General features: G+C 33.0%; 1 protein-coding gene across 1 annotated transcript; it reads left to right on the top strand.

The window, feature by feature from the left end:
• The first annotated feature begins 352 nt into the window (after nucleotides 1-352).
• Nucleotides 353-13,528, top strand: LOC114380380 (protein FRA10AC1-like). The gene is made up of 14 exons (XM_028339399.1): nucleotides 353-777; nucleotides 1,266-1,614; nucleotides 2,768-2,805; nucleotides 6,484-6,607; nucleotides 6,717-6,784; nucleotides 7,786-7,867; nucleotides 8,463-8,546; nucleotides 8,927-8,966; nucleotides 9,659-9,704; nucleotides 10,847-10,905; nucleotides 11,208-11,275; nucleotides 11,441-11,524; nucleotides 11,605-11,669; nucleotides 13,125-13,528. The coding sequence occupies exons 4-14, from the start codon at nucleotides 6,552-6,554 to the stop codon at nucleotides 13,211-13,213; spliced, it is 741 nt and encodes a 246-aa protein (XP_028195200.1). The 5' UTR covers nucleotides 353-777; nucleotides 1,266-1,614; nucleotides 2,768-2,805; nucleotides 6,484-6,551; the 3' UTR covers nucleotides 13,214-13,528.
• Nucleotides 13,529-14,104: the final 576 nt, after the last annotated feature.

Genomic DNA, 14,104 nt, shown 5'->3' with positions numbered 1-14,104 from the left:
AACGTCATTTTTCACCCTTCACGAATGTCATAAAAGGTCACAACATGTTCATATTTTTTGTGCCTCTAGTTCCCTAACACAGTGCCCAAAACTTTGATCCCCTCACACTACTAAAAAAGATGTTTTCTACAAGAACCGTCTTAGTTTATTAGTAATGGTAATTTTGTAAATATATAATTTTTCAACAAAGACAATTGGGCAAAAAACGTCTTAGAAGGTTATCCTTTTAGACGTTCTAGGACGGGTTTTAAAAAACCGTCTTAGAAATAAGTGTCATTTTGTCTACTATTTTATTATATGTCTGTGACACTCTCGCTCATTCAATTTTGAAACCCTAAACAGCTTTCTCTCCTCTGACTCCCACCGCTTCATCTCCCACGGTAGCATCTCCTCCATCTAAAGCTGCAGCTCCAACTCCGATGGCTACACCTCCCGTAACCACTCCTCCTGCGGCTACACCACCGAAAGGTCATGGAGTTCCTCCTCCGCAGTTCTGTCCTCGATTCTGTCATCAAGAAAACCCTAACCGCCCTCCCTCTCTCCCCTGTCAAACCCCGCCTCAAGAAAACCCTCCTCCTCCGCACCCTTCAAACCCTCATCCGTACAACCACAGTATCGGCAAGAAGCGTGGGATCTCTGGTTTCTGAAATTCCTATGCTGTGAGCGTTTGAGAGATTTGTTTTTTTTGTCTCTTTCTATTTGTTCTGGATGAGGAGTGTGTTGAATTTTGTGGAGGAGAAGTTTTTGTGCTAGCGAGGGTGTGTTGAAATTCAGAAGGTGCAAATTTTTTTGGCTATCTTGAGAGAAAAAAATGTATTCATTATGGTCTATTTTTATGTGTCTACTTTTCTTTCTTTCTTTCTTTTTTCTAGTTAAATGATTTTTTCTCTTTGGTGGCAGTGGTTTTTATGAGTTTATGGTGAGATGAGAATCTCTCCGGTGTTCATGTTTTTGATCTGCTGGTGTTTTCAGATTATGGCCTCTCTGAAATTTTAGTTTTTTTTCTCTCTTGATTTGTTAATGTTTGAGGCTTTCCATGTGAAATTCCCTCTCCATCTGTGTAATTTTGTGATAGAACCAAGGTGGAGTGTTATAAATTTAAGCTAAATGTTTTTTTTTTTGGTTCTGAAAAAAAGGAGAGCTAGTTTAATGGGATATTTTTTTTTAATTTCCATGAACGGTTTGGTTTTTAATGGTGTGAATTGTCATCTTCATTGTAATCAGTCATTTCCCTTATCGAGCGAATGACCTTGAATTTCCCGTAGATGTAATAGGATAGAGCCTGACGAAAACTAGCAAGGAGGGAGGTTTTTGGTATTTTTTGGACAAGCTGCAGGATGCCTTCTGAAATCATGGAGAAGAGGGGTGCTTCTGCCCCATCTCGCGTGTATCCATATTTATGTTTTTGGGAGCAAGATTGGCACCAATGCTGCCTCACGTGACTGTTTTATTATTACTGCCATATGTTTTGCTTGTTTAATTGCTTGCATGCCTGTTTTTATGCTTTGCTTATAGATCTATTGGGTGTGTAGACAAAAAGGATCTATTGCAATTTTTAGAAAGCTTAAGGGCCTCACCTGGATCTAAAGTTTAAGGTGACTTCTTCAAAAGGAGGTAAAGTTCACGCAGTGTCTACTTATTCCCCCCTTGAAATTATACTCCTCAAAAAATATATTATTCTCATGTTTATTGTATAGGTTTTCCTCTTTAAATTTCTTTTTCCAAGTATTTTTATTTTATTTTTTAAATAATTTTTACATATAGTATTTTAGTGTTATCATTTTACAAATTTTATGTTGATGTCATATTTTGAAAATGTTGCTGTGTAAGTGTGTGTTCATGGTTCAAGTAGTAAGTATCAAAATTTTGATTTTCCCATTTATGTTACATCCAAGCAACAAATTATTTAGGAGAAAATTATGGCAACAAATTATTTAGGAGAAAATTATGACAACAAATTATTTAAATAAATACATATGATCCGTATGTCTATCAAATTGATATAATGTATCAAATTTTAAAATTCAAATTTAAATTGAGATTGAATAAATTTAAACAATAGGGAGGAATGAAAAACTTAAAAATAAATTAGTGTAATATACTTAATATATAATAACTTATTTATTTTAATAATATAATATTTATTACATTTAGTTCTGCTCTTTACATTTTTAGTTGATATATTTGATGAGAGATGACTTGAAAAAAAAGATAGAGGACTCAACTCTTAATTACTTAAACAATTAATTTAAGAGTATTTAATTTTTAAGTAAGTATATTTTATTTATTAATTAATATCTTAACCAATATTCTAATCATACTACTGGTACTAATTAAAATAAAAAGAGAACTTTTTAACTATCTTTATTTTATTTTTGAATTCCTTAATCATGATTTTGAAAAGTACTAAGAGTTATAAATTTCTGTTGTGTGCCTGTTGGTCCCCGTGGAATGCTTTAAATAGGAGTTTTAGCATTCCCGTGATAGCAATGAAAGTTGCAGGAACACATAAGCCAATAGAAAAAAAGAAACTTTTGCCTAATTAATGTATTATAGACAAATCCTACAATACCGAATATTGCTATCTCACTAACGTATTTTGGTTTTTCTAGTTTTAATTTCTCATATTTGTTCTACTACTGCATAAAATTAAAACATATTTAGTGTCATGGACTAATCAAGCTTAATTGTTGTACTTTAATTGAAATGGTATTTCAATAGTGGGTCTTTTATGTTCTAATTGTTCTTTCTCTCCACATGTGATCAGGTGCAATTTTGCGTGATGGAAGAGAAATACTTTTTCAGGTAAATTTCCATGACTCTTGTGCAGACTTATCTGCTTAGTTCCCTATTCATAATAGAATAATTTTCAAGTCAAAGTTGTGTTATAGTGATCAAGTCAATAGTGGGTCTTTCTATTTTCTTTATTGAAATATTTGTTGTTTGCGATCCAATAATATTGTTTAATTGCAATAATTTGATGATCTTGGAGAACTAGTAGAATTAGTTACTTGCACAAAAATATATTATTAAGAAAATATATTTTACTAAAAAAATATATTTTATTTTTTAAAAAAAGGAAATACATTCTAAGTCGGTTATTTGGAGAACCGTCTTAGAATGTCTATATTTTAAGACGGTTTTTAGAAAAAACCATCTTATAATCATAATTTTATTTTATTTTATTTTTTTTTTAAAAAATTATATTTTAAGACGATTCTTCAAAAACCGTCTTAGAAAAACTACACATTCTAAGATGGTTCTTCAGAAAATAATCGTTTTAGAATGTTTAACTTTTCTAAGACGAGTTTTCAAGAACCGTCATAAAAAGTTTTGATTTTTTATGACACTAACTTCAAAGACGGATCAAAATCGTCGTTAAAAATGCTGTAGAACCAATGTAGAATCATATTTTTGTAGTAGTGTCAAGTTGTTTGGTTGTGGCAATTCTCCATGACCATGCGACTTTCTCCCTTTAATCCACCACTAAATGGCGAGTTTTGCTTGTACACACTTCCTTGGAACACACTTCCAAATGACATTCCTTGTTTGCTTCATTACTATGCATCATTTTCAAGAAAACACACCAACCCATCAATTGCCACTACTGACAGCACTAACTTGTCCTCATCACCAAACACAACATGCCTTGCACAACAAAACATGTGTTATCCTTAAAATGTTATTTTTAATTTCCCTTACAATAGTGGACAAAACCTTGGCTTTTCTAAACAACCTTATTTCGTTCCATTTTCAAATGATCAGAATATGTAGTTTAAGAATGTGCCTTTGTTTCCTCAAAGGAATCAGTCTCCTCTATAAGATAAAGGAGTATAAATTCTATTCATGTGACTCCCAATTTGGTGTCAAAAGGGACAATAAAGGAACAATTTGTTCCTGGTGAAGGTACACAAAGGAGATTGGTTCACTTGGGGGAAATGATTTGTGTCCTTTCACTAGGAATAAATTGTTCCCTTGTTGCCCCTTTTAGCACTAAATTAGAAGCCATAAGAATAGAATTTGTACTCCTTTGTCTTATAGAGCAAACTAATTCACTCGGGGAAATGAAGGCACATTGTCGAAATACATGTTTTGATCATATGAAAATGGAACAAAATAAGGTTGCTTAGGAAACCCAAGTTTTTTTGCCTATAGTTGTAAGGAAAGTTAAAGTTAACATTTTGAGGATAACTCATCTTTTGTTGTACAAAGCTTGTTGTGTTTAATGATGAGAATGAGTCAGTGCTGCCACCAATGGTGATTGATGGGTTGGTGTTTTTTTTTCTTGAAAATGGCGCAAAAAGATTTTTAAATTTGGTTATTTTTATTTTTTTGGTCTTGATCACAGGTATTCTTTATCGAGGGACGAATAGAGGTGTTTGAAAACTTGTAAATTAGTAATAGTAATTGATACATGGGGTTAAGAGTGTAAAAATATGTTTTGATTGGGTGGACTATGTCTCTCAATTTTATTGAGGAACATTGGTGTTTCGACAATTTGAAAAACATCTGCATAGATAACAACAATGGAGCATATTGCCAAAACAAAAGGTGACAATGATGTAATAATTTTTTTCTTTGCTATTAAAAACTAGTAATATTAATAGTAATTTATAAAATAACAATAAATAGGCTTATAATTATGTAAAAGAGCTGATGCTGTGATTCATAAATAGAATAAATGGGTCTGTGATTTATTTAGTATTATTCCCTTTTTTCATATTTATTTTTTTATTTTCTTTCTCAACTATTATAAAATAATAATTTCTTGCACATGACTTATTTCAATTTCAAATATCGTTTTGCAATGTTTTAATCACACGTGTAAGACCTAAAATTGATTAAAATAATTAATTTAGTATCATTGTATTAGTTTCAATGCCAATAAAAATCTAATTTGATAATATCATTTTATAATATTAAATAGGTAAAATTACAAATTTGTCCCTTTTATTTATCTCAAAATTACAAATTTAGTCCCCTATAATTTAATTCATGAATCTCAAACATTTCCTTTAGCCAACTTGCAGCACATGGTTAAACATTTAGCCTAATGAGATAACTCCCTCTTTTTTTGTCAATATATCTCATAAACCTCAACATCTCCTCTTTCATCTCTTTCATTTTTTTGGTTTTTCTCCACAATCAAATATTTTTCTCAATAATCTTCAGCGCATATTTTTTTACGGGCCTTTCACATTTTTTTGTCATCCTTTTTTTCTCTAAACAATTTGCTTCATTGTGGCCATATTTGCCACAATGAAAGCAAATAGCATGGAGACCTTTATGCTACAAGGATATGACTTGACCTCTAGCAATGAAATTTGGAACTAAAGGTTTGTCGAGATCCCATTCAACATAAATCAAAGCAAACTATCCTAGTGAATGTATGGAAGTGACACGACCAGTTTTCAACATAGTCCCTAACATGCTTCCTACCCTCTAGAGAAACCTTTCATTGTATAGTTCAATGGACAAGTCTGGAATACGCACCCAGATTGCCACCTTTCTATTTTCTTCCATTTTTTTTGCATGAATCCCGGTTTCCATCATTGTACCAGGAGATAATAATGCCCTACCACCATTCATGGCCCCTAGAAAATATCATGTTTATAATCCAAAAGGCTCTTGAATTGCACCAAATAATAATTGTTTGGCATATCAACTATTTTAATGGCGCCTTTCGAAGCCCATTCAATGGCTTTGAAATGAACTCGCGCACCCAACACTGAAACCATTAATTCCTTAAATAATAAGTGTTTCCTTGGCTTGCACTAGACCATAAATTCCTTACCAGAGACCGAAATTTTTGGATACCCTCCGCTGCCACTTGAGGTGTTTTAAAGGACAAACCATTCAGCCACTCATCATTGTTGATCAACCCTGAAAGGACATCACCACCAATAACAAAACCTTTATCCTTCAAGAGGCTTTCATTTACCCTTCTTGTGACTTCAATGTAGCTAGTCTTTCTCCTCATGTCTCTTCCAAAATCCTAGCAGAGCTTTCGCACTCCATCTCTCCTCCCAACTAACATTAAGATAACAAGATTCTATTCACTTTGTTGGTACATCTTGTACAATTAATGACTTTGTTAATAAAAATTTATGTTCCACCTTGTTAAAACAAAAGTTAGCAAATGTTACATGCAATTAATTTTAATTAAAAAAAATCTTCACACACATTTTTTTTATTGAATTATATTTGAAAAGAATAGTTTTTCTATTTTTTTTCTTTAATTCTTTCTTGTGATTGACTACTATTGGTCACCAGGGAAACAATCATATTAAAATTGGATAGGATTTTACTATTGGCTTTTGTTAAAGTTTCCGTTAGTTGATTCATGTTCTATTGTCTTTATTTTACCGGGATAAATTACACTCATATATGTATTATTTATATTTGAAAATTGAAAAGGGTTTGAGTTGAACAGAGAACAAGTGGCGAACCCAGTTTGAGCGCTATTTTTGTTTGTGTTCCCAGCGAAAGGGCAAAACAAAGTATAAGACCTTGCTTTGATTTGCTTCCCTTTTCTTGTTGTCGTGTCAACCATGGCGTCGTTTGGGTCTCTGAAATCCACCATTTTCGAAAAAGAAGAGAGAAAACAGTGAGTACTGAGTTTCTCTCTCTCTCTCTCTCTTTTTCCCCGTTATTTTTCTTCATTTCGATTGGATTGGATTTCTGTAACCCTAAAATTAACCTAATTGCAATCGCAGGCAGTATCAGTCGCATATTCGAGGCCTCAATGCATACGACCGTCACAAAAAATTCATGGACGATTACGGTAATGTTTCTTTTACAAAATCCTTAAATCATTTATTATTTACTATCTCTTTTTGAAAAATAAAAAAAATAAAATTTTCCTGTTTCATGATAAATGTCGTTTTGTTTAGGGTTGATGGACAATAAGGAATTGATCGAATTTGTAGCTTTTGATTTGGTTGGTTCCTCATAATAATACTGTCCTATATCAAATGGATGATGAACAGTTTCCTCCACTGAGATGGAAGGAGGCTACAATTGTCCTCACATATATTCAAATATGGATCTACCTTCTCTAAAGTGTAGCAATTCACTTCAAAGGATGAAGTAGTAATTTCAGTTGTTGATGAGGAAATCAATGGTTGGATTGATTTTTGCGTTATATTGATTGCTTACTTCTCCTCTTGCTCACTTTAGAGGAGTTGAATTCTTCAAATATACCCCTCTTTTAGTAACTGTTCCACTGATTTTTCTTTTGTTGCTTGCTAGTTCTACTGATTCATTGCAAAAGAAAGTGTTCTAGAGTCTAGACATGTTTGTTTGTATTCTTCTTGTTCTGTCTTCCTTGGGCTAGTAATCATAATTTGTTAATGGGTTTGTAACCATGAGGCTTAATTTTGTTTGCAACAGCCTCGCGATGGTTTTGTTTTTTTGTGTGTCTGTTTTGTGTTATCTGCTGGAAGTTTGGTGGAGAGATAAGAAACCAATAAGATACCTTGATCTGAATGGCCTATTGGGCAATTTGTTTTTTTTTGGCAAACTATAGTGGCATTGTTTGATTGGTGTAATTACAACTAGTGAGAAAATGGCTTTTGTTGCCATTCTCATTGTTGCTCTGATGGATGTTATTATCTCATTGTAGTTTACTGATGTTATTTTAAGTTGTAAATGCTCCTAGTTATTTATCATCTTGGTCCTGCAGGAGAACATTTCAGTTTCCCATGAAATTTCAGTTTTTTTTGGTTTAACTGTATTATTTTCCAGCTAGAATTCTTCTAAGATTTTCTCCTTTTGTGTCTACAGTTAAATTTTATGGAAAAGAAAGACCGTCAAACCTAAAGTTGCCTATTAAAACAGATCAAGATACACTAAGAGAAGGATACAGGTAAGCTTGTTATCTTGCTTTATGTATGCTAAAACTGGCGGGAGTGTCTTTTGTTTTCTTATATTCGTGGAGCTTGTTGCCTTGCCATAATGTCTCCATTGCTGTTGTAACATAAGAAATGAGCCTTCCCTCCTTATTTTTTCCTATTAAATTTCAATTGTTTTCCTAACTCCATTTTAGAATTTAGTGGCCATCCCTCTTATCTTTGAGATTATTTTTATTATATGTTATCATAACACATTTTTTAGCATTTCTTAAAATTTTCATGTGATTTGACCTAGCTATAAGAGTGAAATCATGATTAGTGCAGTACTGGATTGCTTGCTTATATTTGGCACTCTTATGAAATCAACCTTTTCCTAGCAATAGCTAAATGAGCTTCTATCATTTGCTGCATGTTCAACTCTATTGAAACTATTGTGAATATGAGAATTGTTTTTACCATACTTAAGATATTTTTTAAGCTTCCCTTATGAATATGAATTTCTTTATTATTATTGGGAAAAAGGTTTCACCTTCCTGCCTTATCATCACTTTTCTCAATTTCTTTATTTCTGTATCAGAATTTTAATGTTGTTAATCCAAATATTGCAAGATTCATCCGGTCAGAGGAAGATGATATGAATCCATCGTGGGAACAAAGGCTGGTGAAGCGTTATTATGACAAGCTTTTTAAGGAGTATCCTTTGCAAACATGTTCAGTTTTTATACTAATATTATTTATACTGTAGGAGTGATAGTTCCTTTTATTTATTTATGTAACATAATATTGGCATTTGGTTAACTTTGTTGGTAAGGAAATGTGGACAATGCTCATGTAAGAGATTCAGAGATTTCTATGTATTATATTTTGCATTCCATTTACCCAATTTGGTCCCTCTTCCACAGAGCATTTTATCTAAAACATAGCTTATATGAAAGGATATAAGAAGTTATTATTGGCATTGCTTCTGATTCATACCAATATAGGAATGACATTTATGGGATGGAGTCTAACTACCTGCCTGCAAATTTGTCTTGTATAATCTCTATATATATTTGTACCTTAATCCTTTCAAGATACTGCCTAGCTGACATGTCACAGTACAAGAGTGGTAAGGTAATTATTTATTCATTACTTATAGAGTATTTGCTTGTGGGATTGTGAAATATTGCTATCTTTTATACTTATTCTTATGATTGAAACTTCAAGAGATGTGGTCAGTATCAATTGAGCCCTTGACAATTTTTTCACATCAGTTTACCTCCTGATAGTTAATATTGCCATTCTGTATTTTTCCAGATGTAGCAAAGTGTACAAAAGGAATCAATCTGTTGAGGACTTGAATGATGCTGACCTTTCTCTTTGGACATTCAAAATAATGGTTTAATCTATTTTTATTCTAGTTTTGGTAAATCACACTGGCACCTTAGGGCAGGAATATTTAACCTGTTTCTCTACCTTTCTGCTTAAACAGGGAGATGGGCTGCCACTAGTCAGTAGTCACTAAATGCCTAGAATGCATTAATGGTTCTCCTGCTTTAGTCTACCTTAGCTTATTATATCTTGCTGGCTCAACTATATTCTTAGGCTCCTGTTAAATAGCATTTTAACCTTGTTTTTGATATATCAACAGTTAATTTGTATTATCATCTTGTAAACCATTTAAAATTTTTTGAGATAGAAGAGGGGGTGTTACCATAATCTCATTTTCTAGGGATGTTGGTGATAGAAGGGTTTTATGAAGTCTAGAAACTCATTTTTAGTACATCTTTAAAATGGTATGCTGATAAATTGCATTTTCTTGTTAGATTGGTCTCAGGTGGAGGACAGAGAAGGAAGTCATATCTGGCAAGGGTATTAATTATTTTTTTGCTGGCTAGTATATCGTAGTATTGATTCCCTCAGTTGCTTCCCATGTATCACTGGGACTATTTCTTAAAACATATGCTTTGTGGTTTGTGTTCTTTCTTTACACCTTGTATAATTTCTTAGGAAAAGAAACTCATCCATTAAAAATTAATGTCTAATTTATTTAAGTTTAATTGAGTTTCACCTACTTTGTACATGCAATAGAATATTATTCGTTTGATCAACTAATCTTTTGAGTATCCAAATTTTTTCCAACTGATCCTTTTAATAGAATTATGCACACACTTTTAGAAGAAAATTGAAATGTGAAGTAGAATTTGTTGGCTTTGAAAGGATGCTCTATTAATGATATTACTTTCTTTTGTGAACTTGTTGGCATTGTCTCCACATTTTTCCTTCTTTAAATTATAGAATAAATTTTATTTTTAAACAAAAACACAACTGGGGAAAGAAGAACTTGTTTTAAGACATCAAATTTCCCTTCATTCTTAGGCCTGCAACAAAACTTTAAGTCCTAATTAACAAAATGATCTCTTCTGTGATTGTCCACACCAGATCATCATGCAAGGGATATTAGATGGGAACATAACCCAGACAGGTCTGGATAAGGGTAAATAACCATCTACTTTCATGAGATTAAGAAGCAGCTTTAGGATTACCCAAAGTAACTCCAAAGTAAATCAGCCATTTTAGAACCTGACAACTGGCTGTGTTCACACAGGTAGAAAGACACCAATTCTCCTCATTCAAACTAGCCAACCCACTCTTAGTTAAGTGCCTAAGTTTAACCTATTAAATTGGAGATGGCCTTGGAAAACTTGCAACTGGAAAGAACCTTCAAAAAGACATTTCTATCCTCCGCTAGAGTTTGTTTGATTTGCATAAAGAAGGAACAGAGCATCACAAAAGAGTTATACTTTAGTTGATTTTTAAAATAGACTAAGTGCTTCTCAAAAAGTGACTCAAGTCAAGGGACAAACAACACAGCTCTAAATATTTGTTGCTTACTAAACCAGGGGACAAAATTTGTCCACAACACAAAATGAGAAAAAGTAGTTTCTTTTAACTTGTTCTGTTGTTTAGAATCTTGCTCAATTTTAAATTTGATTGGTTATGTAACTTTGCAGGCCAGTTAATATGTGGTAACAAGCATTGCAATGAGAAAGATGGGTTAGCAAGCTATGAGGTAAGGGTTTTATTATAAATACTAAAAAATTGGCTTTAGATAGTCTAATTGCATCAGTTGATACTTGTAATCTCCCAATAAATTTTAGCCAATGATAGTGTGTTAAAGAAATGTGTTCCTAACACTCTAATTAGGAATACTTTATGTTTTCAGTATATGCTAATCTTTTCTTTCTCTCCCAACACTATACCTTGTTGATCATTCTATCAGCAGCTTTGTTTGTTTGAGGGCCAAGGATACATAATTTGTGAATATTTAATTAGGTGTTTCCACTCCTTTATACTATTTGCATCATTTTACAGGTGAACTTTTGTTACTTTGAAGCTGGAGAAAACAAACAAGCCCTAGTTAAATTGGTAACATGTGAGAGGTGAGTCAGTATGTGCCAATGCTGGTTTTGTGCTTAAGCCATTATTTACTTCCATACTGGATGTTAGTATTTATGTCATTATGGGCTTTATGTTACTTTTTCTCATTTAAGGTTGTAGCAAAATCAAATTCTTGTTTCATTTTTTCTTGGTTATTTTTTTAATAGGTGTGCATTCAAACTCAACTACAAGAGGCAAAAAGAAAAGGAGCTGTTAGAAAAAAGACAAGAAGAACAGGATAGACGAAAGAGGTGAGAACATTGCTTCCCTCAATCCTCATATTTTTACCTATTGACTAGAAGATATGGAGATTGAGTCCTTCCATTTTTAGGAATCGTTCAAAGAGTGATGATGATCTAGATGACTTCCAAGAAAGCAAAGAGAGAAGGCGGAAAGGTTTGAAGTTGCACTACCTTTATAAGTTAATGGCCAGTTTTACATCATGGCATGATAATCTGTTTTTTCAGTTTATCATTTGTTTATGTTGCAGAATAGACCTGGTTATTTTAGCAATTTAATCTTTTTTCAAGAAATAATTAAAAAATTAGGCTATGGATGGGGTATCTAATAGTGAGCAAAATGAGATGAAATAGAATGTAACAGAATGAAGTTACTATTCTGTTGTGTGGATATTTTTGTGATGAAACATGGAGGAAAAGTTCCAGTTCTATACCCCAATTGTTTCTTCTGTTTTTTTTTTTTTGGGGGGGGGGGGGGGGGGGGTTGTTCAGGTTTAATTCCATACAATGGAATATTGAAACCTAATATAATTCTGTTACAGAAAAGTAATAGCGGTGATGAAAATGTATGAAAGATTATGAGAGTTTTCCCCTACAGCTACTTATCCAGTCCCTTCAGAGAATGCAAAGCACCTCTGCCCAGCTGAAAGAGAAATAATAGAATGCTAAACCTCTTTCCCCCCTTGCCACTCCCTTCTTATATTCTCCTTATATGTGATAGGTTCTCTCTGCCCATGATTCCTTTCCTATCCCTTCTACAATATACGTGCCAAATGTTAGTCTCATCATTGGGTCCTTCACTTTTGTGGACCTAACTCTTCCATTCCATGAAGGCATGAATAATCCATGCCATCCTTATCCATTAATCCTAACATAACTAAACGAATAATGCACCAATTGTTATGCTTGATACTGTAATTCATTTAATGCTAGCATAACATTGCATTTCATATGTTTTAGTAAGACGGTTTTGGCTTTAAAATGATTAATTTTTCAGGCATTTTTCTTAAAAAGAACTTGTTTTTTTCAATTGACTTGTCCTTGAAAGGATAACTGTATGGTGTTATTGAGGTGACTGCAAAGCTTTCAAAATATGTGTATGGTAGCTTCTACTTTTAGAAGCATATTTGCCTCCTAATCTTGAGTTATTGTCTTTGCCTCTTTTGTAAAGCTTGTCAACTTGTTTTAATTTTGTAGTAAGATATGTCTAATGAGCAGCTTGTTTAGAAAACTGTTTAAAGCCTTTTCTGGAAATGAAAAACCTTGGGACTAGTTATACGTGCTACAATGACATGATGACAGCACACTATCTGATTTTAACACTGAAACAATGGGTCCAAATTTAGCACACTGGAACAAAGTTTAGCACCCCTTGTTCTAATAGGGTAAAAGGTTTAGCACTGGAAGAATGGGCCAAATTTTAACATATATCTTTCTCTCTGATTTGAATGGGGAAGCTGTGGAAATTTGGTTCATCTTTTTTAAGCATGATGATGACAGCACACTGTCTGCTTGACTTGCTTCTTTATAGTTCATTCAAATGTTTTGAAATCCTTTATATGCTTAAAATTTAATTGTCTGTTACAAGCTTAACTTGACCATGTATTTACAGGGAAAAAGGCTTTGACTTCAGCCAGTGATCATAAAATTGATGACGATGATGATAACTTAGATGAGTTTCTTGAGGGGATGTTTCCGTGATCTTGGCTGATTTGATTGCCATACCTGAAAAGTGCTTCCAGGCGCCAAAGCTGGGCAAATAGAAACGGTTAGGCAGTGGTGGAGACAAGTGGGTGATCTGTAGGTAGATGTCTAAAATATAGGAAACATGGTGACCAAATGGTTCTTGACAAAATTATTCACCCTGTTGTATCCTTCAAAATTATGTCCATTTATGCAGACTATAACAGTTCAGCATGCTAGTTGAGTTTCTATTATGTACAGTTTGTATAGTCTTTTCATCTGCCAATAATGAAAATTGCGTAGCTGAATGAGCTGCTGCTTGATTATCATGAACTCGTTTTACCACATATTGCGCGTAAAATCTTGTGGAAATTTTTAGGGGATAAAAAATGCTGTCTAGCTATCACTATCTGGAAATTGGTATCATATTGAACAAAACTTGGGTTGTTTTTATGTATTTTTAATGAAAAAACACATTTAACAGCTATTTCACAAGTTATATTTTTCATTAATGAATTGTTGTAGCTGTTTTTTTTAGTGAAAAACCACCAAAATAATGTATTTCCCTCTTCCACAAAAATTGTTTTGCTTATAGAACAGCATCTAAGTCTTGTTCATTTCCCTCTTCAACACTCTTATCAGACTGCGAATAAATGTATTTCTTTTGCCAAGATGAAGAGTCCTAACTTAGATGTTTTAATGATCCCTCGGGTTCTGATTTAAATTTTATTACTTAAAAATAATATTAAGCTGACATATTTGCCTGTTGGCTTGTTACTGAACGTTATTGTCCCGAACCTCACGCTTTCTAACTTACAATAGATTCTTAATACAAATTTTATTGGAAAATATTTAAGTGCAATGTTGGTTAGAGATAAGACTAAAATAGAACATATAAGTAAGATAATT

Source organism: Glycine soja, chromosome 12 (genome assembly GCF_004193775.1).
Source record: "Glycine soja cultivar W05 chromosome 12, ASM419377v2, whole genome shotgun sequence".
Taxonomy (NCBI): domain Eukaryota; kingdom Viridiplantae; phylum Streptophyta; class Magnoliopsida; order Fabales; family Fabaceae; genus Glycine; species Glycine soja.
The sequence above is the reverse complement of the archived record's forward strand: the minus strand, read 5'-3'. Positions and strand labels throughout refer to the sequence as shown.

Excerpts from the sequence above, each read along its gene's own strand:
- LOC114380380 (XM_028339399.1), top strand. The coding sequence starts at position 6,552 with ATGGCGTCGTTTGGGTCTCTGAAATCCACCATTTTCGAAAAAGAAGAG. Across the intron at positions 11,276-11,440 it reads AAATTGGTAACATGTGAGAG|GTGTGCATTCAAACTCAACT; the intron begins GTGAGTCAGTAT and ends TTTTTTTAATAG. Across the intron at positions 11,525-11,604 it reads GAACAGGATAGACGAAAGAG|GAATCGTTCAAAGAGTGATG; the intron begins GTGAGAACATTG and ends TTCCATTTTTAG.